Source organism: Limanda limanda, chromosome 7 (genome assembly GCF_963576545.1).
Source record: "Limanda limanda chromosome 7, fLimLim1.1, whole genome shotgun sequence".
Lineage (NCBI taxonomy): Eukaryota > Metazoa > Chordata > Actinopteri > Pleuronectiformes > Pleuronectidae > Limanda > Limanda limanda.
Genome location: NC_083642.1, coordinates 10,869,117 through 10,897,096, shown reverse-complemented (window position 1 = coordinate 10,897,096; position 27,980 = coordinate 10,869,117). Strand labels below are relative to the sequence as shown.

The following is a 27,980-nucleotide window of genomic DNA, read 5'->3' as shown; positions in this document are numbered from 1 at the left end:
GTGTCATTTAGTGTCACGTCTAGGCAGCATTTCCATTTCTGTTCATACACAGTAAAACGATCCAGTCAGATGCGATTGGATATTTCTCATACTTTCCTATGTTGTGGTAATCAGCAACTTCCTGGACCAAACCTCTACAGGTCTTTGTGCAATACTAATTATCTGCTCGAATACGGTATATTTATTTCTCGTTTAATATACTGATTTTCTTCCCATGAAAATAAGTAGAGGGGGGGGCTCGGACACGGCATACCTCCGCCAAAGTTGATTGGCAACATTATAGTTTATCTGAATCAGCTCCAAAATGTAATGGGTTCTCCCTCTAGTCATGTCCCACATCTCCACATTTAATGGAAATCAGTCCAGCACATTTTGAATTATCCTCCTGACAGACAGAAGGAAAACATAACTTCCTTGGTGGAGGTAACAAGTCTTTCCCACAATATATTAGCTTATTCCATTTTCTGGCCATAGTACTCGATTCGTACATGGAGGTTTACCCAACTAATTACAGCTGCATATGGTCATATACATGCTCCTGCTTTAGATAATCACTAAATCACACTTTTCTGCTTCAGAACTGGTTTCGCACCGCAGCCACTGAAGTGGTCTCCAGTAGCAAGAGTAAAGCACCGGAGGATAACGGGATCAAACCTGAGGTGAGGAACTGTGCCACCACTGGTAAGAAGAGGGGCCGCAAGCCCAAAGAGCGCCCCTCTGTGATCGCACCTCTTGAAACAAACACTGAAGCACCTGCCACCACCCAAAATTCAACCCTTGCCGTGACTCCTACCTTGGGCTCAACACAATGTCCGACCTTGATCCCCGACCCAACGGACAATGCTAATTTAGGCCAAAACAGACAGCCCGTCCCCTCGGCCAAGAGGCGAAGCAAACCCAAGAGGCTGTCGTTATCAGAGTAGCTCTGCTGTCGTCGACCCAGGAAACAGAGAGGAGGCTGACTGGAAATGTTATGGCAATGACTCGGCACTGAGAAGAAAGTTAAAACAGCCATTAAGAAGTAAAACACAATCCCCAGAGTTTAATGTGTCTATTGTTAAAAACAATTCTCATGTAACAGTAGTGTTTTGTTTCTCCATTCCACTTTTATCTCGTTTTCAAGGCACACATTTCAGTATATGTACTCACAGCAGGGGGGCGACAGTCGTAATGAAAGATTAAATCCTGGGTAGATTTTCTAAACAGAGGTAGTGCTCCAAACAAATGGAGAGTAAATCTCTACAAGAGATTCATTAATGTTTGAGAGGTTTTTAAAAAAGATATTCTATTAGCATGGTGAAGTCATTTAATGATAGCTACTGTTTTCACATTTTTTCACAGATATACTGTACTGTGTACATAAATAATATCTATATCTATATATCTATATACTCAAAGCAATGATGCCATCTATTATTTTTCAAGCCTGACACGTCCAATTGGATCTTGAGCAGTCAGGAGTGTTTGCAGTGTGTGCTGTAGTGCAATGTCGTTTTGAACTTGATTCTTTAATTTCTTCCTGGTTTTACTTTGTTAATTTTTTTTACTTTTGATGTCTCAAGTAAGCAATTGTCATATAAGCTAAAATGTTGGTCAGTTGTAAATCCTGTTCTACTCCATTTTATCCCACAGTTACGTGAGTGTCACATCAGTGGCACTGATTTTATTTCATCTGGATCACATGGCAGTGAAAGGAATCTGCTTTGACAACCATAATTACGTGTCTTACGCACTTCTTTTACACTGAGGTTAATAAGCGGAAAGTGATTGTTTGAGATTTACATCTGTATGCTATGAGTTAGTTAAATTAATTCTTAATATGGCTTTGTTTAATTGATTTTAAATAAGAAAAACTTGAAGTTTTCTGTCTAAAATAGGACTGGCAATGTTAGACAGAAGGAATTTTGTGTGAAGCTTGTTGCACCATTGCAGCACAATCAAATGATGTGACACCATGTTAAAGAAAGCCATGTGTTGGCTCCTGCTTTAGCTTGAATCTCAGAACAGAGGAGAGAATTAAAAATACTATCTTTTATAGAGTTTGAGGAAAAAAAATCTTTTATTAAAACGAAAAAAATGCAAATCAAGATTAATACTTATAAAACGGTTATGAATTAATTCCTGGGTGCTCAAAGTTATTGCCTTGCACTTTAACCCTTCTCACTCCCCTCTTTTATTTTTGCACTCCAGGAGAAATTCAGCTTGGCCTCGCGGCCGTCAGGTACAGGAGCGGGAATATTTTACTCTGATGAAAAATTGAAATAGAGATAATCTAAATTTGTAATTGAGCAGCGTGGTTAGCTCTTTCTATTCATAATGTGTGACCCAACATGACCATATTATTATGACTCACCACGCAAAGCCATAACTGGTCATGTTTAAGACCGCTCTCGCATTTATTGTTGGTTTATCTTGCGATTTAAAAGAAGTAATCCAATATTATTACATCTGTTCAAATCTAAAAATGTGTGCAATCAGAGAATATTTTCACTTAAATGTGTTTAAAGTACTTGAACCAAAAGTTCTATTAAGAAATTGAGCAAATGAAAACTCCGTAAATATTTGATTTATATTTCCGGTGTATGGCCATGAAAAAATGACTTGCTTACTTAAACTAAGTCAGATGATAAATCTATTTTATATTCTCTTGTGTGTATTACATAGGTAGCAATCTGATAGCTTTGGGAAAAGTTGTGATGTGAGGATATTCTGGTGAGATAATAAGGGTGCTTTACTTGCCATTCTACCTTAAGGACCTGATTCAACTCAATTCAAGTCCATTGATCCATCCTCTAAATTTTGCACCAACAAATGTCAATGTCGTCATTGAAATCAAGCACTGATGTCAACAGACATTGTCACATAACATCAAATTTTGAATTTCTCGGTACGTGTCCCGGGTGGTGACACCCCTGACCTTTTACCTTGCTAAGTAAAGATTTGAGCTGAATTCCTCCATTATTAATCAACTGATGGAGTTTATTTTCGGATGGGGATGAATATGCATGTGTCTGTCTCTGGTAGTGGGATGGACGTTTAACTTCTATCCAGGTTCAACGGACAGGGAGACGCAAGACAAGCACTGATTGGTCCTATGACCTTTTCAATAGGAGTCGTCCAGAGTGTGTGTGTGTGTGTGCGTGTGTGTATGTTTGTGGTAAACAGTTAGCACCTTTGTAATGACTGGATGTCAGAAATGGTAACACTTTGCGTCAAGTGTTACGCCGTGGCACAGAATCAGTTCATCAGCTGCTTGTTACTCATTTCATTAATAACGTCACATTGACTGTGTTTACCTGACAAGCTTTGGTGTTGCAATATGATAGTTTAGCACTGCTTTTAACAGTGGGTATTTTATATTTTATCACACCCTTTACTATCTGTCTTCCTACGATGTGGAAAACATATCTATCCCGCAGTGTGAGCTGACTGCAACATGTTTTAGAGAGTACAGCAATACACCATAATTAGCTGTTTTTGTTGGCTTGCTGATATTTTGATATTGATGTGTCTTTTCAGAAATGTATGGCTTTTTATTTCACTCCCCCTTCTTTTGTTTGTTTGCTTTGAAAAAATGCTTTTTACATATTATGAAGTCTAAAAAAGAAAAGGTTGAAAAAATTTGTAGACCACAAGGAACATTGTAGGCCTATGTGTCGGCATACACTGTTATTTTATTCATTTTGATGATGCACATAAATTGAGCTTTTTCAGTACACAACGACAAACACATTGAGAGAGAGTCCTTTATTATTATCTATTCAATATGGGACAACAAGGCATATGTATGTGTGTTTGTTTCTGTATTTAGTGCACTTACTATACCATGAAATAGGCTTGAAATAGGAGTGTTGTTGGAGCTTTCTAGTTACCTGGACTGTGTGTGGTGTGACTTTTGTACCTGGGGAAACAGCAGGCTCGAGCGTCTTCCCTTTGTCAGCAATGTTATCTCCGAACCCAAGCTTAATCCTCACGAATCCCCTTCGACAGCCTGAGAATTTTACCCTTTATTTGGCCAACAGTGGTTCATTTTATATGCTACCTAGACTTCAGAAGAAGGAAATGGTTTCCGCCTTTGTTGTTGGGGCCATTGTGATGAAACTGTTGAGAGTTTTACGAGATGATGTTGTAGCTCCTAACTGGTTATAATATATAAGTAACAGGTGAAATTAGACTAATGATGTATTCAAGATTTCCATATCTGAAATTAAGCTGTATAGTATCTAACGTGGGAGGCGTCAGTGCCTCCTTTGAGTCTGAACTGTTACAATTTTTCTCCAAAACTTGTTGTATTACCTGTGCATTAGTATCCCTCAACTAATTAATAAAAGTTTGTTGACTAAACTTGTGTCGACTGTGTCAAGTTTGGATATCTGTTATCTTAAATCAAATATCATATTGGATGTAATTAGGAGATTTAATAGACAAGTAAATTATGGCTGTACTTGTCGCAACAAGTGTTAAGTGAGGATGCTTTAAAAAATAATGCGAAGAACATTTTTATTTTATTAACAATTAACTTATTTAGCGTGACAACTAATTAAACCAACATTCCCTGGTTCACTCGTAAAACTAGAATGGCTCTAGGTCGAGCCCATACTTCGGCAAAGGTCAAACAATCCAACACATAAATGTCTTACACTTATAGCAGACATATAAAAGAAAAAAGAAGTAGTCAGATATCCTAAATGATTTATTTGTCATAAAATCAAGTTAAAGAAAGTGAGAAGGAATCCTGGATCTGCCCTTTAATAGATGTCCTCAATAAAATCTAATGTGTTCTTCCCAGGCCCAGCTACCGTCCATACACCAAATTGGAAATTGGTTTATGGTTGTCTAGCTATTCCACGTCAAACTCATAAATAAAGGTTTATTGCTAACATTTTGGCTCTGCATTACTCTGTATACAACACACTTTTTAAATAATTATTTTCACTTATATTTTTACATCTTATGTTGAGTTCACTGTATTGTTTTCTATTATATATTGTTGATACTGTAATTTTGGAGCAGACCGGCACAAGAATTTCCCTCATGATAAATAATGTCCTTTTTTTTATCTTATCTTAATTATATTCATCCGTAATTTTTGTAATGAAGAATTTATTGCAGACATTATACTTTAATGCCAAGTTCAGCTGTGACCAATTGTTTTGATCAGTGTATTTTAGAATAAAGCCTGAGAAGTATTTTCATCATATATATTTCTGATTTATAACAACTCATAATAAAATATATTTTTAAACCCATGATTGAAATGATGTTGAAACCTTATCCGTCAGTAAAAAATCTGTGCCCAGCTGTTGTGTGGCCAATGTGAAAAAGGAAAACACTGCTGCATTCTGGGATATGACGTCCCCTCTTTGGCCCAACGCTGTGGAAGCCATTTATGGTAGAAGCCTATCGTGTGCTGAGACGCCAAACGCCTACAAGCCCCATGATGCACCGGGGCTGTACTGTACTCCACCTGATTTGTCGACAGAGTGGTAAAGTCTACCATTAACAAGGAAGGAAGGCTCTCAAAGATGGAGAACGAGGAGAAAACTGCCTCTTTATCGAACAGGTAAATGAATAGAAACAACGGGTTTTTATTCGGTAACGTGTAGACTTATATTATGAATACATAGGGCGACTTTTGAACGGAAATAACCGGCAGTTATTTAGGAAACTACCACACAACGTGCCCTAATGAGTACAGTCCCTTTACAGCTCATGTGTGTATATATACGTAGCATGTTGCCTGAAGGACAGTGTTATTATTAGTTTATTACAACTATCACATTAACACCGAGTGCCAGTTAGTCCTTCGTGTCCACTCGGGTTATGACACTTCATCATATTTGTTACACGAGGTTCCCTCAGGAGAAATAACTTCCATCCCCTCGAAGTGGGGAACACTCCAAGCTAGCGTTGCGTGGCTAATGCTAACGCTCCTGTCACATGTGAGCTAACCGAGACGAGGCAGGAGAGACAGACGTGACAAATGGCTGAATAGAAAACAAAAAGAGCAGAGGAGGTGAAGCATGGCCCAGTGTGAGCTGCTGGCAACCATGACACAGACAGAGAGAGAGAGAGAGAGAGAGCTGCTTCCTCACAGACACACAACATCTCCCCCCCACCACCGAGAGCAACACCAAGCGACGGGTCCATGTTTGTGTAGGGGACCCACTCTGCAGCTGGGGTCCACATCCATTAAACTAACTGTCATGTTCGTGTTAGTCCGTTTTCTGTGGCCACAGGTACAGAGAGGCCAGCCCACACTGTGCTACCGCGCTGAGCCTCAAGGGGGCGCCACCGCACCAGTCCAGACTTTATTCCTGCTTGATGGATTGAAGTAGATTAAAAAAAAACACCACATGGTCACAGTGAACCTTGTTTACTGTCAAAAGAGCCAAGTAAGGGTAGAACTCTATGTTTATCATTGAGTAAATGCACAAGCTTTTACGTTTGTGGTATTTTAGTAAAATTGGCAGAAACTCAACTTCTGAAAAGCAAATAGATTCGATTAGCAGATAGATTTAGATTAATCTAATGCGATCCAAGATCAAATCATCACAGACTGTGGTTTTGCGATTCAGCTGCAGGTTTTAGAAAATTCCTGCAGCTGAATGTGTATCCCATAGACTGAATTAAAAAATATATAATGTGACAATTGCTCACTAAGTGTCTGAGAACACCTAGAGATCTGTTATATATTTTGTTGTTAAGTGTACATCTAGCCAGCTAGCCAGTTGGCGTTTTTTTTCCCCTCCACTCGTGACGGATGACAATTATTCATTCCTGTGAATATAACTTCACTACATTACCAGACCGTGAACCTGATTTGCACCTGAGTCCCGTCTGGTAGATTTTAACTGGCAAGTCGTTAAACCTGAAATGAAACCTGATGGCTGCTCCCTTAGAGTGTGAATGATTTGCTGTAATCAAAAAAAGAAAACGTGTAGAAGAGCTGAATGAATGTGTTTGTGAGTGGATGAATACACTTGTAGTGTAAAGCACTTTGAATGGTTGTTAAGGCTATAAAAACACTATATAAATGCAGTACATTTACCATGTAGAAATGTAATGTATTGGACACCTATGTACATACATATATACACTTGCATAAGACTGTCCTATTTTATAAAATAGATATGAAGGAATTTTGAATTTGGGTTGTGTTGAAACATTGTGAACTCCCATGGCCTCTGCGAAACCTGACTCCCATTTCTAGATTTTAAATGAGTCATAGGAATTTAGAAACAAGACAATTTGTCCCTCATTATCTGCTGTGGGAATAAGTAGTCAAACATCTCTATCTTATAATATAAATTGTTGTGAAGTTGTAATTCATCTGGGGCCTTAAACTCGGCTCTGTGTCTCTGTAGCCATGGAGAGGTCGCTGAATGTTTGGCATAGCAACCAGTTCAGGCTTCTCATTTGGATGTGGCTTTCTTGGCGTTGCAGCTGTCTCCCAAAAGCAGTTTAAAGAAATAGCGAGAGCTCCTTGACTGCACTGAAGATTAGAGGAAAAAACCTTGAAATCCCTTGAGTGTCTTCTCTGTGGTTTTTAACAAGAAAGCAGCAGAAATTGGGTCTTGTCAAGTCCACAGTCAGAATATTTGGAAACGTTTTAAATCGAATCTTCTCTAAGTGGCGTGGTTCTTTAACTGTAATCTGCACAGTGCTTGGTTTTGTGTTTGCTAAAATAATTAGTTAGACTCTTCTGATCTCTGAGTTTATAACGATTTGTTTGTCTGTGCAAGTTGTGCCCGGGTGGGGCGGGAATATGTGTGTGTGTGTGTGCATGCGTGTGTGTTGGTTGTATGTTAATTTTGCCCTGAGCTGTTTTGCAGACTTGTCAGCTGATGGTCGCGGTGGAGGTAGTGTTGGGTTTCATCATGCTGTTTATTCCCTGTGAGTCAAGCTAGAGCGGGGCAGTTCTTTGCATGTGTTGGTTTGTGTGTTTGCTGTCGTGATGACGTCTCCAGGCTCTAGTGTAAAGTACATGGCGACATGGCAAGTCCCTACAGGTAAAAAAAACTAAACACATATTGCCTTCCCCTCTATTGTCTTATCCCTTTCCAATTCTCCCTCTCCTCATCGCCCAAACACGGCCTGAAACATCTTCTGTTGTTCATTCGGTCAATTATGTCAATAACAGAGGAAAACAATAGCCGTCTGTTTCTACCCACTTTGTGTTTTTCTTAGTTTTGTTTTCGTTTCTTCTATTGGTCCAATCTATTGGTGTCTCTGTCACTCCCTTCTGGTTCCTCCTTCCTGTCCAACCGCATATTGCAACACTGACTGTCAAAGACAGATGACCCAAGCTTGGTGTGCGTGTGTGTGTGTGAGGGAGTGCATGTACCAGGAGTGGGGAGGTCTGGCTCTACCCTGGTGCTATTAATACCACCTAATGAACATAATCTAGAGGCTAGGTTATCCTCTTACATTTGTTGGCTGTACGCGGAGGGGAGGAGTGGAGAGTGCGTGAAAGAGGAGGGAAAAGCTCTGCTGTCGATGCAGTCTCTCTCTACCAAGCTGCAGTGCCTCTCCTCCTCGGTCCCGCTCTGCTGCAGGACTGAAGTCAGGAAACTGAAAGCTAAACAGATGTCAAAAGTTTCGTTTCTCTTTCAAACCAATACCCCTCTATATTTCCCTCCCTCCCTGCATCTCTCTACCTCCGATGTGTTATGCCAGAGTGCAGTGCGGTTAGGTGCTCTACTAGTGTGGATGTGTTTGAATATATACTGAGGCAATAATATAGGATAAAGACAGAACTTGAAGAGAGCACAAGAGTGGAATTTATATTGTCTCCAGGCATGAGCTGTCTACCGGCTTATTCAGGAGCTAGAATATCTGGCTGTTGGACTCTAAGATCTGATGGCAGGTAAGTCTATTTTATTTATTTATATACTGTTCCTTTTTTTCCCCTTTAGCTTTAGCATTTCCAGGTGTACTTTGGAAATTTGTGTTTTGCATTGTGAAGATTTAGCTGTGTGGGTTTGTGTCTTCCAAATGCGGATGAACGGGATCAAATGCTCTAGTTTAAATCACACAACAGTATATCTGTAAGGTTTTTGTTGACATGCTCTGGGAAAGTTTGCATCTGTCAGTGCGTAACTTGGTGTGAGTTACTGCGGTAGTGCTTTTGTGCTGACGCCCAAATAGTCAGTGGAATGGTTATGTAATGAAATTATCGTATCTGGTGATTATTACACATGATTCTGTCGCACAAATATATTATACGATGCAAGTTATAATGTAAAAACCCTGGAAAGAGTCGTTTAAGTGTTGTTTGAGGAGTTTTGTCAGATGCAGAAAAAGTTGAATACAGAAAACTTAGATTAATGTCAATTTAAGAATTGATATTATATAAAAAGTTGTTGCCATGTTTGCTGTAGATTTATGGTTACGGTTGTGTGAGACATTATGCTTTTATGTCGCCCTCCATAAAAACAGTCTTAAACAAGGTTTTAAAATGAGAATAATGAAGTTGCAGATAGTATAAGATAATCATTTACTTCTATTATTGTCCATGACCACTCCTGGCTGTAGGGCGTAGATGCTCCACAAGTCTCCACTGTCTCGTCTCAGCTCCACTCTGACCTCATGCCATCCTTCTCACAAAGGTGCATTCAGCGACAGTGTAATGTTTAAGAGCACTGAGCACTATTACTTTAACCACTGAACAAGGGCATGATTCAGCACAGTACAACTCTGCTTATCTTTTATGGCTAGTCGGTTTTACTTTAACTGATAACCCAGCCTGAGTGTTCTATGCTTCATGTTTGGTTCACAGTGCTGTCTCAGTCTCAGTACACTCCCAGGCTCAATCCAGGCTCAGGTGACCCTTGTGTGATAAGATAAACCTTTGCTCTCTCTTGTTTGCCTCACCTCCAACCTTTTGATCCTGCACCTTGGGAGGTGTGTGGCCTATAAAACGATGTGGGAGCCGAGAGTTGACTGAATAACAGAGAAATAGACGGAGGAACATCTTTTACTGCTCTCGTACATTGTTATGGCTTCTGGATTTTTACAGTCCCCATTTGGTGAAGTGTGGATATCTCCGATGCTGCAGTAAGTGTTCCTAGCAACCGTTACCTGGGTAGACTTATCACGCAAACATAATTGTGTTTGTTAATTCAAGTAGGACAGGATTTGTATCCCTTGTGAAATTTGATAATTGCAACATCAGTGAAGTAGATAATGCATCACAGATGCCTAGACCAGAGATGAAGCAAGTTATAGATGGTTTATTCAACAATGTGTTTGAACAGTTCTTTGAGCTGTCGTTCTCCTCTCTGAATCATAATTAGCCACAACCATAAACTGAATGTTTATGTACATTCCTCTCCTTCACACTTCTTCTACATAACTCTTGTTTGTGTGGAGCAAGTAGTAGCTTTGTTGCCAAATGCTGTTACAGAATTTCAAAAGCCGTTGCAAAAGTCTGGCACAAGTTTTGGTGTTGAAAGACACTTGTATAAAATATATGAGCAGAAATGTGTCAGCCGAAAAAATAGTTTTGCTAAACTTGAATAATTACATTAAAAATCTAAGTTTTTTAATTTGGGCAATTGTGTCTTAATAACATTTTTTTAATTAAATTCCAATAAACTTATGACACGTCTGGGTCATTGAGGTTGAGCAATCAAGGGCAGATTCACAGAACTCCTCTCATAAACATGTGAATCAAGTCTTTGGTCACGCTGCAACATGCTGCAAACTTATATCAAACGTAGCACACGTAATTTGTAAAGACAGGCACAAACATGTCAAAATTAAGAAATCATGTATTTTAAGTAAAACATAATTTCTCATTACTATCCTGAAGAGGGCACACAGACCCGTAACCAAATATTGACTTAAAGATAATAAGCAATGTTTGCATATATGTTAAAGTAAAGTATTCTATTCAAAAATACCTTAGCTCGGTTGGAGCATACAAGCGCTAGCTTGACAGGTCTCCCTGTGAAGTGCATGTTGAGGTTGCTTTAGGCCAATAGTTGCATGTAGAGAGGCAGGTAGAAACACACCCCAGCTTTCTTCAAAATAAACATTCCAATTAATTAAATGAAGGTTTTTCACCAGCACCTCCCTGGCACAAAACATTCTCCTGTTTCCAAAACAGGTAACCAGTATTATTGTTGTGTTGTGTGGACATGATTGACCAGTGTGTTTGATTTGAATATTCTATTAATGCAAATTCTCACTGTGTGTGTGACTCCACTGAAGAAACTCATACCTGTTTTAAATTGTCTTTTTGTTGTTTGCTTATGAAGACTTTTTCTCATATCTTTACTATTGTCTTTATCATAGTCAACACCCTGAGCATATAATGCATGCACACATGTTTGCTGGTTTGCACAGAGTTAACGTATAGTGTACTTTGGTTCCTGAGCCAGTGACACTGTGTTCTAACACTGTACAAAGCTCACCTGGTGATGTGTAAAACACATTAAACATTAGCCTGTGCCAGAGTAACACAACATTTGCTTTGTCTCGTAACTGGGTAACTTCTCTTCATGATTCCACAGTTACAAACATAAACTGATGTTTCTGTCTGTTTGCCAAATAGGCGTGACACACTAGAGTTACAGTATAACAGGAAGCTTGAAGAGGAAGGAGCTTTTCTTTTACTTAAGATGATGATGGCAATTTTGATGATACGCTTGTGGTTTATTGACCACAAGTGTAACATTCCCTTTCTGTCGATGCCTATTTAACACTATTGTTACTTGTTACTTGTACTAGGGCGTTTTGCTAGTCTAATAATACTTTAACCAAAAGCAAGTTGTTATCTACCAATTCCCCAGACAGTAATGGTTTCCTCTCTGTTGTATGTTGGTGGTGTTTTAGTGGAGGTGGTGATGGATCACTGGACCGACTCCTCCCCTCAGTGAGCACGGGCCTGACACCTCGGAAAAGAACCACCAGCCAGTGCAAGTCTGAGCCTCCTCTCCTCCGCACATCCAAACGAACCATCTACACCGCTGGACGCCCGCCCTGGTACAACGAACATGGAACACAGTCCAAAGAGGCCTTCGTCATTGGTAAGACACGTAAAAGAGATGCACAGTCCTGATGTTTGTATTTCCTTCTATGTTTACTTGATCCTATTAATTAGCTGTGTCATACAGTAGAATACAAATCAGCTTGTATTGCACTGCCAATTCATCTTCTTATGAGTGAGCTCTCAGAACTGGAGAAAAAAGTAGTAGATTAAGTACAAAGTCTTAACCTAAAACAAATGAATATTAATCTAAAGGAATATTTATCTGTTGGAAACAAAAAGAGATTTCTTTGAAGAGTGTCTTTTGCAGAAATAAGCGATATATTATTATATGATATATTTTCTGCGAATGTATGTTGACAAGCTCACTCAATGTCCTTATTGATGCTTAGACCTAATTAGAGGTGGCACTACCTTGCTGTTGTTGTGGGTATAAGAAGTTACTGAAAATGCCATCACAGAACGTCTTGTCAAGCTAATGGCTGTATGTACCCAACATGCAAAGTAAGCAGAAAACATGCATGAAAACATTACATAATGTCCTTTATGTCCGTGTTCTGTTACAGGTCTGTGCGGCGGCAGCGCTTCAGGAAAGACAACAGTAGCCAGGAAAATCATCGAGGCTCTAGATGTGCCTTGGGTTGTGCTACTTTCAATGGACTCTTTTTACAAGGTTTGCATGTGTGTGCAGTATGTTCTGAATGCATTGATGGGTATGTGTATTTGAATAGTGCAACACACCTGTCTATGAATGTTGCAATGGGAAGTAAGGACACACTATGCCTATTACTTTTAAGTTGTCTGAATTTTGAGAGACAAGCTTTTATTTTTACGCCATCCCTGTCTCGTATTGCTGCTAACAACCATGTAGCCGGAGGGAAGCGTTAAGTGCAGAAGACATAGTAAAAGAGATAATACAGGATTCAGTTTGAATCCCTGAGAGAAAATATGAGGAGTGAGTGGAAAGAAAGAGGACAGAAAGGTTAAAATACCAGAGGGCGGATGAGTTGAAAGAGAAGCAGAGTGGTGAGTGAATTGGGGGGAAAAAGTGGAGAAGAGCAATTAAGAGCCATCATTCATGCCTGTCTATACCTCCTCCCACACGGTAGTTATGTAATCCTGTCACAGTCTGACGGCAGTGGTTCAGATTGTCAGGAGTAACAGAGATGTACCAGTGACCAGTGGTGATGCAGCCTTTAGCAAGTGTCAGTTTGCACATTGCATTTCCAGAGGTCAGCAGCCGAAATATTTAATAATTTCTCCCATGATCCTGCTCAACAACCAGTGTGGCTGCAAATATTCCTTATTAGTTAATTTCCTAATCCCATTATAGCAATTAAGGTGGAACCTGCTTTGCACCGTGTTCTCCTGATCTCTCTTTCTCTCCCCTTCCTTTCTCTGTCTATTCTCAAACAAGTTTTTTGCACCACTGTTAAGTGCTTGTGCAGAGTGTCATGTTCTGTCATAGTGAGATATCTTCTCTCCTGCTTTGGTGCCAAGTAAATAACAATGACTTGACTTGACTTGCCTCATGCCTACTCTCATGCCCCTGAGAGCGGGTAACACTGGTTTGTCATATTAAGTGTGTAATCAGTTAACTTGAGAAGGGAGTGTTGCTGTGTTCTGAAACCGTCACATACCACGTCTGGGGTTTTAATGCTCGACCACCCTAAGGCGCGCACTTACACACACACACACACAAACAGAGACACGCACACACACCCACCACCTGGTACAGACGTCACAGTGGCGCATGATGTTCTCCTAAATTTAGGTCTCCTAACTTCAACTGCTCTTGAGCACTGGTCTGTGTGTTGTGTTTTTACAGACGCATATGTAATTTATCTCAAAAACATAATTTGAGCGTGTGTGTTTTGTCTCACTAGTTCTGGTCTATCAGTATTTATTTATTTTGATATGCTAATGTTAATATGTGTGCAAGAAAAAGAGAATATTTTATTCAGAAAATGATTTTGCGTCATTTTGTGGCATTACTGCTGTAAAGTCATTCCAATATTGTTGTGCTCGTCCTCAGGTCCTGACCCCAGACAAGCAGATTCTTGCCGCCAGTAACGACTATAACTTTGACCACCCTGATGCCTTTGACTTTGGTTTGCTGACACACACCCTGCGCAAACTCAAACAAGGCAAGAGCGTGAAAATCCCTGTGTATGACTTTACAACCCATGGGAGACAGAAGGATTGGGTAAGGATGAATGCACACATCTAAACATGTGGTAATGCACTGTGTAAGTTAATCAGTAGCACGTCAGAGTTACTGCAAATACAGTAATCTCAGTTTCTCGATTACCTAAAAGGCTTTTAATCTCCATCGCTAGAGGTTTAGAGTCGCACTGCAAATCTGCGACTGCAGATGGTCACAGACAAACCATTTGTGTTATTTCTCTCTGCTTGCTTTTATAATGAAATGCCCATTAACTGCACTTAGACATTCTTACATCAGTGGCAACTGTCAGTCTTGGTTGATCTTGATGATTGTCGCTAATGTGTACTTTTTAGAGCCCGACATATTTATTTGTAAGTTTCTTTAACATGAGGGTTTTAAAAATCCATAGTGGTCGTGATCCATTGTTGTCTGTATGTTCACATGCTGTTGTTTATGTACACATTGCACTCTAATGCTACATGCACTTGTCCTCCACAGAAAACTGTGTATGGAGCCAGTGTTATCATCTTTGAGGGAATCATGGCCTTTACAGATAAAGAGCTCTTACAGGTAGGAAAAGGTTATTGTCCTCTAGTTTGTTCACCTCCTTGGAAGTTGTCTCTAGTTTATTGTTTTCTGTTCATAAGGTCAAACATGTTTTCTCAGTTTTATTATCATTTATTGTTGATTAAAAAACATGTTGATTTAATATAATCACATTGGGGAAATGATCAGGATGAAATAAGATTGGAACTGATGTATCCGCTCTCTGGCATTAGAGTTGTCAAAATCTGTGTATATGTTTGCTGATATAGCACAAGCTAAAAATAATATCAAGATGTTATATTTAGCTTTCCATTTCCCTCGTCCTCTTTGTGTGAATGTGTGTTTTGAAGCTTTATACTGACTCTTTTTCACGTTCTCCTGATAGTTGCTGGACATGAAGATTTTTGTGGACACGGATTCCGACATTCGCTTGGTGCGCCGGTTGAGGAGGGACATTACAGATAGGGGGCGAGACATCGAAGGCGTCATCAAACAGTACAACAAGTTTGTGAAGCCAGCGTTTGAGCAGTACATCGAGCCCACCATGCGCCTGGCCGATATTGTGGTGCCACGTGGTGGGTACACACGCATATGTTTATATACATACAGGATCCATTTCACATAACTACTCCTCGATTTCACTATACAGAGTTGCTATATTTAAGGTGTTGAGTTACGTATATATTTATAGTTATAGATACTCGTAGTAGGTCCCCTCATGTGTGTGGTCTGTCGTCCTGTCAGGTGGCGGCAACATGGTGGCCATTGATTTGATCGTGCAGCATGTACACAGTCAGCTGGAGGAGGTAAGAGAGGTCACACTGACAGACTCACACAAACACTCCAGTTTAAAATGACATGTTTATATTAGTAAAGCATTATGAACCTTCAGTCTTACTTCCTGCTTTTTTGTAAGTTTATGAATATATACTATATAACTCACCACAGGGAGGATCTGTACTCAGTATTTGTGTAGCCCTTCATTCTTTGTTAGTGATTGCAAACTACATTACTCCCTCTAGTGGATAGAAAATGCACTGCGGACTTTAGTTGAGGATGAATGTCCATGGTAGTTTGCCTTATACATTGGGCTCTCACTTTTAGGACAAAGATTTGAAAGGTTCTTAATATTTGGCAAATATGATGTATATTTTATTTTTTTGAATGATTTCTCCAGTAATACATTTTTTAGGTGAGGTTAAATACAAAAGAAGAAAGGGGAGTTAAGATGTCCTATAAGTGCAATTGTTCCATAACCTACTGTAAATACATTCATATAACCCATTAATTATGCATTTAGACTAGTGTTCTGATACATCATGTACTTAATACAATGAGCTACTGGAATATAAGATTAATATTGAGTTTTAACACAATTTGACACAATTTGATAATTTACTTTTAAAGTAAACAGTTTGAACCTGTATGAGAAGGTCCATTTCTCTTTTATCCATGTAAAAGTCATTATTTCATGGTTTGTACTCATTGATTCATTGTGTGGAGTTGATATGCAACATTTACTAATTTTCACCAAAGACACATTTTTGCCCATGGGGAGCAGTGTGTGCCACAGAGCACTTTACTTTGTTTCCTCCTCACTCTAAACACACACACACACACACACACACACACACACACACACAAACACACACACACACACACACACACACACACACACACACACACACACACTAACACTCATTCTGCTGATGGACTATTCTCCCACTCTCTCCCCCCCACTTCCCCCCACCCCAAATCCCTCCATGGCTCACAGCGCGAGCTCAGTGTCAGGTAGAGTGGTCTTTATCCTGTCTATCATTCTCTTCCTCACCATCTGCCCAGTTCCCCAATCACTCCAGCTTCTTACTGGGAGGGAGAGACAAAAGAGGCCAGCAAAGCCAACCTCTGCCGCACTGATCTGCTGGCTGCTATGACACATCACCAGGCGGCACTATCGGGCTGTATCTGTAAACAAACATGGCTCCTAAAGCATCAGTCGTGGGCCTGTGCCAAAATCATTGTCAAGATTTAATTCACAGCAGCATGTAATAAATTAAAAAAGTGTAGCTTTGATCAGAAGTATGGAAGTGTTATGCGCAGCCAGCACTTAGCTTTAAGACGTTGGTTTTCCCTCTTTCTACCTTTTAGAAAAATGACAACTCACACTCTTCCTGGCTTCTGTGTCTAAAAATACAGCGATGAGTCAAGTCGCTGACCCCTCCTTTCGGCGTCAGCGAGAATAAGAGAGAGAGTGACGATAACAGAAAGCGAGCGAGAGGAAGCTCTTGCTACAGCTATTGTTGACTATCGCATACCTCAGCCACAGAGAAAGTTTCCAATACCCTACTACAAAGCGCTGAGTTTTTCCATTGAGTGTCGGCCACAGTGTCTGAGACCGAGAGAGAGGAAATGAGCTTGATGTCTGTCTTTAGACACAGGATGTGCTGGGGCCTGTGAGCTGAAATACCAAACTCTTCTGTTCCACATGGTGAAAAAGTGACAGCGGCACAGTAGCTTGTGCACCTCCCACGCACACACACACAGTGCATGCACGTGTACAGATACCAAAATCTGGTCCAAAACGTGGTTGTGGTCTCTTTAACCCAAATATATATAAAGATCTTTCAAATCGTGACCTGTTATTCTATTAATTCTCAGATAATGGAAAATACAGTGAGTGATAACCAGGAAAGATCATTTTAGTTCACCTCTGTAGTAAGCATCTTACAGAGACGTTTGACATTGCCTAGTGTCTGCTGACACACTTTTCACTGTGTGAGATAGTCCGTCAAGCCTTCACCCACCTGATGTTGTGTCTTTTCTCATGTTTCCACCTCTTATCTGTTGTTTTTCGTCTCTCTGTGTCTTCTCTGTTGTGATTGTTGTTGTGTTTCGTCGCAAAAACTCTCCCCATAGAGGAAACTTCGCTGGGATATGTGAGCAGATTTGCTATGATTTATTTTTCTTTGCATCTGGCTAATGTTTATTGCAGTGCCATGGTGGAGACTGTAGTGTCGACATGACTGCATCACTGAGTATTTCTAACAGTGTGTTCCTCTAGAGCTCAGGGCGGCCCTAGGCTCACCTGGTGTTCAACTACGTGTGGAATACTAGTAGTAGTAAAACTAGTAGAGACATGTCATGGAAAATAACATTCATCCAGTTACATTTGAATCATACCGGGGAATTTATATTATGTACATTTTTGAATAGTTCATTCTAAATTCTTAATGTTCTTTTCCATTATCATGGTCTCTGTGCTGTTGTGTCAACACTGTGTGTTTGGTACTTTTCTGTTTCTGCCTTTTCCACTCACAGTCTGTACACACCACCCTTGCTCAAACTGCTCCTTTTGTGCATGGATCTACTCTTGTGCGTTTTTGTGTGTGTTTTCTAACTGTATGTAGAGTATGTGCGGGCTCACTTATTTGTGAACTGGCACATGCTGTCCACATCGTATGCATGCAGAGAAGTGTTACCTACACTCTTATTCATGTGAGTCCATCTTCCCTCTCCGTGCTCCTCTCACCCTGCTTCACCCCCGCTCTACCATTTGTTGCCGTGGTTACAGGGCAGCCCTGGCATCTGCACACCAGGCACAACCCCTCCCCCAGACCCTCAGCGTCCTGGAGAGCACACCCCAGGTCAGGGGTATGCACACCATCATCAGGTAAAGGCTACAGAGTGTGTTACATTAACGACTACATCTGATTCCATTGAGAAAGGGGCCACTTAAATCTTGTGTCTTTCTTTTTCCTAATCACCACATGTAGAAATAAGGAAACCAGCCGCGATGAGTTCATCTTCTACTCCAAGAGGCTGATGCGTCTGTTGATCGAGAGAGCGCTCTCCTTCCTCCCCTCACAGGTGTGAGACACTGACATACACTGTTAATTAATTCAGAGCACAGCACTAAGCTTCTGTAGTCCTTTGTATTAAGGAGGTGAACTCTGAACCTTTTTGTGCCTGGATGGAGATGTAGAAACAGACAGACAGTGTGAGACGAGCGATGAGTAGAGAGATACAGCACCGTGTGTCGCATTTAAAGAAACGATTGAAAGATTGTTTTGGCTTAAGAGAGAATCAGATAGACACCCAGCGGTGAGCGGCACCAACAAGGAAACTTATCATTTCACCACAATGGAAAGTTTCCATACCTGAACCATTTAACTCTCAGACATGTGTGTCTGTTTGTAATTCACTGCAGCTTGTCACAGACTATTTTCCTGGCTTCTGTCGTGATGAGCAATGTGCTCACACTGTTATGATTTTTAATATTACCTCAGGCCCACCTGGTCCAGACCCCCCAAGGAGAGGATTATGAAGGCAGGACTTTTCATGGGAAGAGGGTGAGTGAACTCCATTTATTTCCAGCCTTTTTCTCGACTCCATGTTTTTTTTCAAAGAGCATTCAGGGGGGGGTTTGTCTCTACCTCAACCGATGCAATTAACCTTAGTTTAATTGTTTTTTTCCTTTTCTTTGTTTTTCTTTAGATCACGGGCGTGTCCATCCTGCGAGCCGGGGAGACCATGGAGCCGGCACTGAGAGCCGTGTGCAAAGACGTCCGCATCGGCAAGATCCTCATTCAGACCAACCAGGACACAGGAGAACCAGAGGTGCAGTTGGAAATATGACTTATAGATTATCAAATTTTGAAACTGTAGATCCTTTTCATGTTGATCTGTGTAGAACCTTTTGCTTCCGTTGTCTTACATATGGCAACTCTAAAAATAAATACATGCTTATTCACACATAGGCATTCATGAGTAATATCTCTAACCCACATCCTGTCTCTGAACACATCAGCTTCACTACCTGCGTCTCCCCAAAGACATCGGTGAGGATCATGTGATTCTGATGGACTGCACCGTGTCCACTGGAGCCGCTGCCATGATGGCTGTACGAGTCCTGCTGGTGGGTGCGACTGATGGTTCACAAATCCACATCCACGGCAGTGAATTACATTTGCAGCACTTTTCACAGCCATGTTTTGTTTTTTGTTTTTTCAGGATCACGATGTTCAGGAAGAGAAAATCCTGCTGGTGTCTTTGCTAATGGCGGAAATGGGAGTTCATTCAGTGGCCTACGCGTTTCCACAGGTCAAAATCATCACGACAGCCGTCGACAAGAAGGTCAACGACCTCTTCCACATCATACCTGGCATCGGTGAGTTCAAACTGAGTTAATATCAATATCGAGTGTAAAAGTGCCTCAGAATATTCATTTAAATTTATTTAATCTTGCGTGTTGTGGGACGTCTTTTTACAGATTTACTCATTATATCCCATTTGTTGTTCTTTTAGGAAACTTTGGGGATCGTTACTTTGGAACGGATGCACCTCCTGACTGGAGCGATGAAGAGATGGACGAGCCCAGTTACTAATGACGATATTGACTGTGCACTTAAGTGTCTGGTGATGCTGGTCAGTGCCCCTCTGAGGACAATACGAGGACCTGCTCTTTGCTTCGGTCAGGCCATGACATACTGTACAGTTTGTCCTCTAAGATCCACACAAGGGCCCTGAAGTACAGTGAAATACATCGCTACAGTCACCTTGTTCAATCTTTAAATTATATTATTTAATCTTGTGTAAATACTGTTGTGGAAAGTGGTGTTATGAAGGTTAAATATTTTTATATTTTGATTAAGTTATAAAAGTTATAAAGTCCAAATGTTTTATTTTGGTCTTTGAATTTTGGCAATCTCTGTTTGGAAATCTGCAGACCCGTTGTTTTAAGAAGATATTTCTTGCCTTAAGCCGTGCACTGTGGACGACACAACTGAATGTAAATTTGCACGAGCAGTACGAGAGAAAAAAGATTCAAGCTTTCAAGGTCATTTCGATCAAACAGCTTCCTCACAACTTTCACAAAAGTAAAAAAAATCAGAACATGAACTCATGTTGCTCAACTTCCATTGCCACGAGCACTTTCTGAAGGACCATTCAATCGGAAAATGTGTAGGTGTATCCGTCTCTTTCTCTTTTTTTTTCGCTCTCTGGTTCAGCCTTTCCCTTCTCTGTGGATGCCGACCTCACCAGTTAAAAAGGATGTTGAAAACCGCTTTTCATTATACAGCTGAAAGTATGCACTTGTGATGGGTATTTATGCAGTATGTCCTTCATTTACATATTTTTACTATGGATAGACATGACCAGTGAAAATAGAACTCATGCCTCTTTTTACTGCCGTGAAAATGGGTCATCTGCAATTTTTTTTTTTTTTTTAAACACACAGAGATAAAGTGTTTATTTCTGTCCCACGCATCCTAATTTATGCCTCTTTTTGTTCTGCTTTAGAGGGAATTGTGTTATTCTAATTAAAAACCGAAAGGGGCTGTTAGGATGTGAACTCAGAACAGGTCGAAGGTGTTCTGCTAGTGCCTGATGCTCTTCACGTGGAATCAGTATTGAAACAAACGAGATGTGCTTGTTAGAATCTGTGCCTGTTTAACGTGGCCTTGCTCTTAAAAGGATCAGTTCAACAGCTCGCCACCGAGTCACATGGTTTTCTGTACAAATGCAATTAATGGTGACGCTCTCTTCTATGCGTTCACAACTAATTTTATTCACATGCACTGTAAGAGGAGAAACATAAACACTGTGGTTTGTGTTGAAAATGTAACTCCATGCATCCTGTCACATTATACTTACTGTTACAACTGTGTCAACATTTAGTCAACTGCTGGAGTTCCACAGTTAGCGAGTCGCTCCGTACTGAAAATGCAGTGATTGTGTTTGCAGCCTCAGTGTTTGACCACGTGCTGTTTTTTGGTCTTTAATTCTTCTGCTGCATGTTTGTTATATATTTAATAAAAAAAAGTGCAATAGAGCTTTTAGATTTCATCCAGTGTGTCATTTAATTTCCCCAGTCGAACATATTTAGCTACATCTCGTTTTAAAATATTCTTCAGGCAGCGTTATTACAAAAGACATGTAAATTATTCACCATGTTTGAAAAACATGCTGAGATATACACTCTCATTTTATTAGGTACACCTGATTAATGCAGTGTAATACAGCAGTCCTGCAGTAAATCCCGAGGTTGGATTGTTTATTTTCTAGCAGGATTACTTGACAGATTACCATGAAACCTGGTGGTAGGAAGTGTAATAGGTCAGAGAAGAAGGCATAAAATATTGATAGGTTTCAAGATCAGGGGGTGGATTGATGATTTGTTATGAAAAACAAAAGAGATATTTACAGGACTTCATGCAGACCTAGATAAAAATCCTGATCCAGTAGATTTAAATGTGGTTGGATGCAGGCTTTTGTCACCCCATAGTTTTGGAGGATGTAGTTTGTGGTGCTGTTTGTTGACCCACATTGCATTGTGTTGGCATACGGTGTTCCTATTATTCTGTCCACCTCATTCTACTCAATAACAGTAAGCTTAACTTCAGACTCAGCTTTTTGTATAATGCAATACAGTTCTCAAACTACACTGATCACACATCAACACAAAACTGAACATTTAGGGTTCCTAATAAATTGACAACTGGGCGAACATGAACTGCATATTTTTACTTTTATCACACACTTGAAGACACAATGACACATTACCTGCGTGTTGAAAATGAACAGGAAGGATATTGTGGTTGTCCTCTTCTCATGGAAAGTAACCTTGACATCTTCCATCACTTACTTCCATAATTATCACTCTGACAGCTGTCAAGTCGTCAGACGGCTAAAGTGTGATTGACACGCGTTTGACGAGACTGACGGACAATTAGAAAGCAGAGGCCGATCAGGCAGGAGCTGACCCACAGGAGGCCTCTTCTCTTCTGAGAGGGGGGGGGGGGCGTGAGAGGGACAGTGAAAAGACGAGCAAACGCTCAGAATATCAGGAAGCCCGAAAGCAACAGACATTTTACTTTTCTGTTGCTCTAGTTTATTTATGTAGTTATTTTAAAGTGCAGCTGTAAAAATATTTAAATTTTCTGAAAAAGTTAAATCCAGTGAGATTTTAATGAAATGTAATGAGTTAATTGGAATGTGTTTAAATTGGCAGAAAGAAGAGAAGTTGCCTTTGTGTGGTGTATTTATCACCACAATTGTATTTCTCCTTTCACACACACCTACAGACACACACACGCACACATTCTTGTACTTCTATCTTAGTGAGGACCCTCATCGACATGATGCCTTCCTAGCCCCTCACCCTAAACTTAACCACCCAAACTAAATGCCTAACCCTAACCATTACTCCAACCTAAATCTAATTCTAATCCTAAAACCAAGTCTTAACCTACAACCACTGAAACATTAAAAAAGTAAGTATCGGTCAAAATGTCCTTTGTGAGGCCTATGCTTAAAATGGTCCTCACAAAGTCATAGTCAAAAACTGACACATGCAAAGTAAATTTAATTGCATGGTGACATCTGCTAAAAGACACTGTTTTTATCATTATTTCAGATTTACGATAAAATGTGTGAAAGTTCATAGTCTCTTGAATGGAGATGTCAGTGGAAAGTTTACAACCATCACTGACAAACAGGAAGGTGATGTGTGTGTGTGTGCGTGTGTGTATGTGTGTGTGTGTGTTGAATCCCCACTGCCAGCACAGAGCATGATGAGGTCACAGCTCAGTAACGACAGCAGGAGTGAGGCAGCTATAACTCAGCGACCTGTCTTTCTTTTCCATCCTCATGTCACCAGCTTTGCTCTCCTCTCCTCCTCTGTGCCTCCACCAACTTAACTTTTCTTTTTCTCTTCCCTCCTGTCTGCTCGGACGGGGGCTGAGGAGTCCGACGATCTGCTGTGTGGGTAAGGAGCCGGCAGAGGACACTTCAGAAACTTATTCTGATGATTGTTGAGGAAATATGAGTATTTTTTCTCAGGGTTGTTTGGTTTGGTGGACGTGCTCTCCGACAGTGAGTGTGTTCTGGATTGTAAACGTGAAGAGATGGAGCAGTGCAGTGGCTTAATGCAGACACATGAGGATGAATTATTCAGACACTGAAGTTTTTGTGAATCACGTGGTGAGGGCTGTTGAACAGGGTAAAGTATGACAGTCTTTACTTTTCCTCCTCGAGCGTGTTTGTGTGTGTGTGTGTGTGTGTGTGTGTGTGTGTGTGTGTGTGTGTGTGTGTGTGTGTGTATGTGTGTGTCTTCTAAACAGTTTCTGTTTAAATTGCTTTTGTTAAAATGAGATATGTTATTTTAGGGTGAACACGGTGTCTGCAGCCTCTTATTAAAAGTAAACATTAATACCTTTTTAGATAATATCATCAGAATGAATAGTAATCATTGTTGTCGCTTAAATAAACTGCCGTTATTTCAACAAGTGCATTTTCTCCACTTTTACCTCACTGGATTTATGACTGTGGTTCCAAAATCATCTGACGTCTCTGATTATTCATGCAGCAGCAAATCTGAATTATTCTAAAGATGCTGCATAGTTATAACGTGATATTAATTTCATAACTTGACAACACAACCATTTATGATAGTTCCATTGCGTCATAACAATAAAAAACCAACAGCAAAGCTACGTTACATTTTGATTGAGTATATAAATGTTTGAAATACATTATATTTAGAGTTTTAGACCATTTTAGAACCAATAAAGTCTTTGAATTATGGCGATTTACAATGTTAACATGACCAACTGTGAAATCTGATATCATCTTTTGTCTTTTTGATCACAAATTATTATTATTCATATTTTATTAACTTTTATGTTTGTCAGAAGAGTTGCGGACAGTGCACAGCGAGGCTCAGGCAGCAGCCTGTGGACGACATCCAGTCGTACTCTCAGCTTTTGAGTAGTTCTTTCTCGGACTGTCCGACCTGAGAATGGTGAATTCAGGCTCAATCTCAGGTTTGTCAGCCCATGAAACACTAACTCACCTCAGCACCGATAACAAAAGATCAAAACCTGCATGGACAGAGGTGGAATATGTTTAATATTTCAGATTATCAGCTGATCACAAGCTATTTAATCAAATGTGTAAATGCTGAATGTTTTATCTCATGGCTGAAACTGACTTGACTAAATTCCTGGTTCTTCTCTAATATATTGAATCAAGTTGCATAGAGAGAATTAGAGATACAGAGGAACAGTGTTCTCTAACTATTCACCAGTAGAGGGAGTAACGTGCACACTAACCAGAGAGCTGCCTCTGCAATTAAATTTACTCATTTGGATTTTAATCTCCGAACTAAGTCACCAGAATCCTCTATTCGTCAAATATTTTTTAATGTCTTGAATATATTAATAAATGTATTGTGAGTAGCGTCAAATGGTTCTTCTACGCTGTGCAACAGAAACATGCCAGAGTTAATATATGATGGAATTTTAAAACACGGAGACAAAATATCATTGTTGTCAGAGATGGTCTCAACCCGCAGTAGGATTGTTGTTCGGTGGAATGTAATCTTTGTTCATAGGGTCTGTTTGTCTTTATTTACGAGCTCACTCATATGTGAATGAATGTGAATTGTTTAAGACCAGAAAATGTTAATACTTTTTAAAAAGACACAAGATAAGAAAGTATATTCATATATTAAGTATAATGCTGCTCGAGTATTATTATTGTTTTATTAGCTTCAGTCTGTGGAATGTTTAAGATAAATAAAAAACTGTTTCTTAGAATTTCCACATTTTTGCCATATACATGATTTCTGGTAGATATTTTAAACTCAGAGCCCAATTTCCTATAAAAGACACAAAATTGAAAACCAGACTTTTTAATCTAATGCATTATTTTCGCCAGTTTGTAATAAATTATAAATTTACTGAATAATCTAGAATTTTGAAACACACCTCAGCAAATAGGGACACATGACAATATAAGATATATGTAAGCAAGATAAAATAAAATAAAAAATCATTTGTACACTTGATAACTCTTCATTATCTTTTAGTTTAGTTTAGTACATCATGTTTTTTTTAAGATTGTCCAACAAAAAAAAAACTTCTCACAGATTCGTCGCAGCATTTTGCTGTATCTTTAATCTTGTGCACGTCGCCCTTCAGTTTCCTTTCATTCTCCAAAAACGAAACTTGTTTTCTCAAAGCGGCGCAGGCGGGAAGATTCATCATTTGTTACATCACACCTTTTTTTGTCTCCAATTCTCCAAACTGGAAAATATCTTCTTTTTTTTTTTTTTTTTACAAGGAAACCAAAATGTTTGAGTGACATTCAGTTCTGAGAAAGACATTTTTTTGTGAATTTTGCTTTTTAAGGTTATTTCTGGTGAATTCTCTATTTTCTCTGTTTGTTTTGTGGTTTGAACAGAAGCACAAACACATCATCTTTTTACAAGCGGACCTCTCATTGGGATTAATATGCAAATCAATCTGAAAATCCCAGATATAATATGAGGAGCTAAATGAAACACAAACAGATCTGTCCAAACTCGTTTAAAATTTAGTGAGATAGCTCGGAGCATTTTATTTTCCATCAGCTATCCCCACAAGTAAAATTTCATTTAACTAAATACACTCCAGACATCTTCTTATTTTCTTTGTCTTTTTTTGTGCAACACAGCTTCTGTTTTTCTTTAAATATTGGATCAGAAATGAGGCATGTGTTGATTTCAGAGAGGGTATAAACGTCAACGTGTTCTCAAAAGCACCGTGGAGCTGTTGCACTTGTACAACACACGTTTGATTATCAGCTATAAATGTACTTTAGTGGTTTTATTGGCCTATACTGGTTTGCAGGTATTGTTTTAGCTTAAAGGTCTGTATGTTGGCGACTCCCTTCCACAAAGTGTGATTGACTCCTTTGAGGAGACGGCAGGTGCTCGCTGTCCCACCCCTGACAATATTTAAAGGACAATGGAGTGTTGCAGTATTTGTTGTTTCTCACGTTATTTCATCTGCTTTGCAGTAATTGTATCAGGAAAACTTGGTTACAGTTAAATGTATTGACGTCAGTCTAGTGTTGCCATGAAAACTGATTTGACAAACAGCCTTTAGGAGCAAAATGATCGCGTAGAAAAAGGGACCAGAGGAGTGTGTGACCCCGGTGACCTTCCTTTCATTGGGGTCAGAGGTCAGATTGGGATGCAGCTCTCTGTGGAGAGATTAAAGCAGGTCACCAAGGTAACATAATGGCCCGGCAGGATGAACAGGGTCACAATGATGAGCACTCACTTTGATATTTATTACACTCCGACTTTAATCTCACAGCCAAGGAAAGGCCCATGTTTGTGTTTGTCATGTTGTCATGTTTATTTCAATCTGTAATAAATTATTACACAAACCATAATACTCACTTGTGTTGGCGCTCCCAGCTTTGACCTTTGTTGCCCCCCATAGTTTCTTGCTTTGTTTTTGGTTTGTGTGTTTGTTTATTTGTTTGTGAGTCTGTCCGCCGGGTTTAAGGGTTTGAGCCACGTTGCCTGGGGTCTCTTTGCTGGGAATGAAGGAGTTGAATGAAAATGTGTGTGTGTGTGTGTGTGTGTGTGTTTGTGTGTGTGTGTGTGTGTGTGTGTGTGTGTGTGTGTGTGTGTGTGTGTGTGTGTGTGTGTGTGTGTGTGTGTGTGTGTGTGTGTGTGTGTGTGTGTGTGTGTGTGTGTGTGTGTGTGTGTGTGTGTGTGTGTGTGTGTGTGTGTGTGTGTGTGTGGAGTAAATAGCGAGATTTTGGCGGCAGAGTGTGAGACAAGGCTCTGGCACACAGCTCCGTCTGAGGCTGATCGGGTGAGTTCAGGTCGGCTCATGTCACGTAAGAAAAAGCAAAGATCATTGACTTTACTGTGGACATGTGAAGAATCAGATTTCATCATGTTCCTTGTTTAAAAGTGAAACTGATCTTCAGCCTTAAAATAAAACTATTGTGTTTGGGAGATGTCGTTTTAAATTTGAGCCCTTTTGTATTTAAATTGTATATATTTTTATGACTGATCTATGACTATCTGTCTTCCAGGCACTGTGGCCTTTTTCATGGAATGAAAGTCAATACTTAACACAAATTAAATGAGATGGTTTCCCGATCACAGTCAATATTTAATCATATTTATTTTTCATGTCACTGTTATGTTACTTGATTTCTTTGTGATGGACTGGTCTGAAGATCCTCCCTCTTTATACGTTAGATGTGAATCTGAGCAGAAACGACTTTAATGCAAAAGGCAACAATTTAATTTATTTCATTTCCATATTTGGCCGTCCTCATTTAGACTTTTTGGCAGGAGACAAACAGCTCCACGCTGCAGAATCAATGTACGACCAAAGCAATTAAATGCAAGGATTCTTCTCTCTCTGTTCTCATCCATTATGTGATAATGATAAACCAAACAAACATAGTTTATTATGACAT

General features: G+C 39.8%; 2 protein-coding genes across 4 annotated transcripts in view; both read left to right on the top strand.

The window, feature by feature from the left end:
* The window catches only part of znf512b (zinc finger protein 512B), a 28,561-nt gene extending 24,217 nt beyond the window's left edge, over nt 1-4,344 (top strand). Inside the window, exon 17 of the mRNA XM_061074923.1 lies at nt 579-4,344. Within this exon, the coding sequence (XP_060930906.1) occupies nt 579-923 (345 nt within the window). The 3' untranslated portion in view covers nt 924-4,344. The remainder of the gene's footprint in view (nt 1-578) is intronic.
* Nucleotides 4,345-5,491: 1,147 nt separating this feature from the next.
* On the top strand, nt 5,492-21,547 carry uckl1b (uridine-cytidine kinase 1-like 1b). Of its 3 annotated transcripts, none has more exons than XM_061074918.1 (15): nt 5,492-5,563; nt 11,842-12,035; nt 12,562-12,668; nt 14,031-14,201; nt 14,661-14,732; nt 15,094-15,283; nt 15,453-15,514; nt 17,625-17,644; nt 18,280-18,378; nt 18,482-18,575; nt 18,995-19,057; nt 19,203-19,325; nt 19,516-19,623; nt 19,719-19,875; nt 20,013-21,547. In XM_061074918.1, exons 1-15 carry the CDS (start codon nt 5,526-5,528, stop codon nt 20,090-20,092), a joined length of 1,578 nt encoding a protein of 525 aa, XP_060930901.1. In that variant the 5' UTR covers nt 5,492-5,525; the 3' UTR covers nt 20,093-21,547. The 3 variants fall into 3 exon arrangements, with proteins under 3 accessions (XP_060930901.1, XP_060930899.1, XP_060930900.1); XM_061074916.1 differs by lacking the exon at nt 5,492-5,563 and adding an exon at nt 8,593-8,869; XM_061074917.1 differs by lacking the exons at nt 5,492-5,563; nt 17,625-17,644 and adding exons at nt 8,593-8,869; nt 16,483-16,499.
* Nucleotides 21,548-27,980: the final 6,433 nt, after the last annotated feature.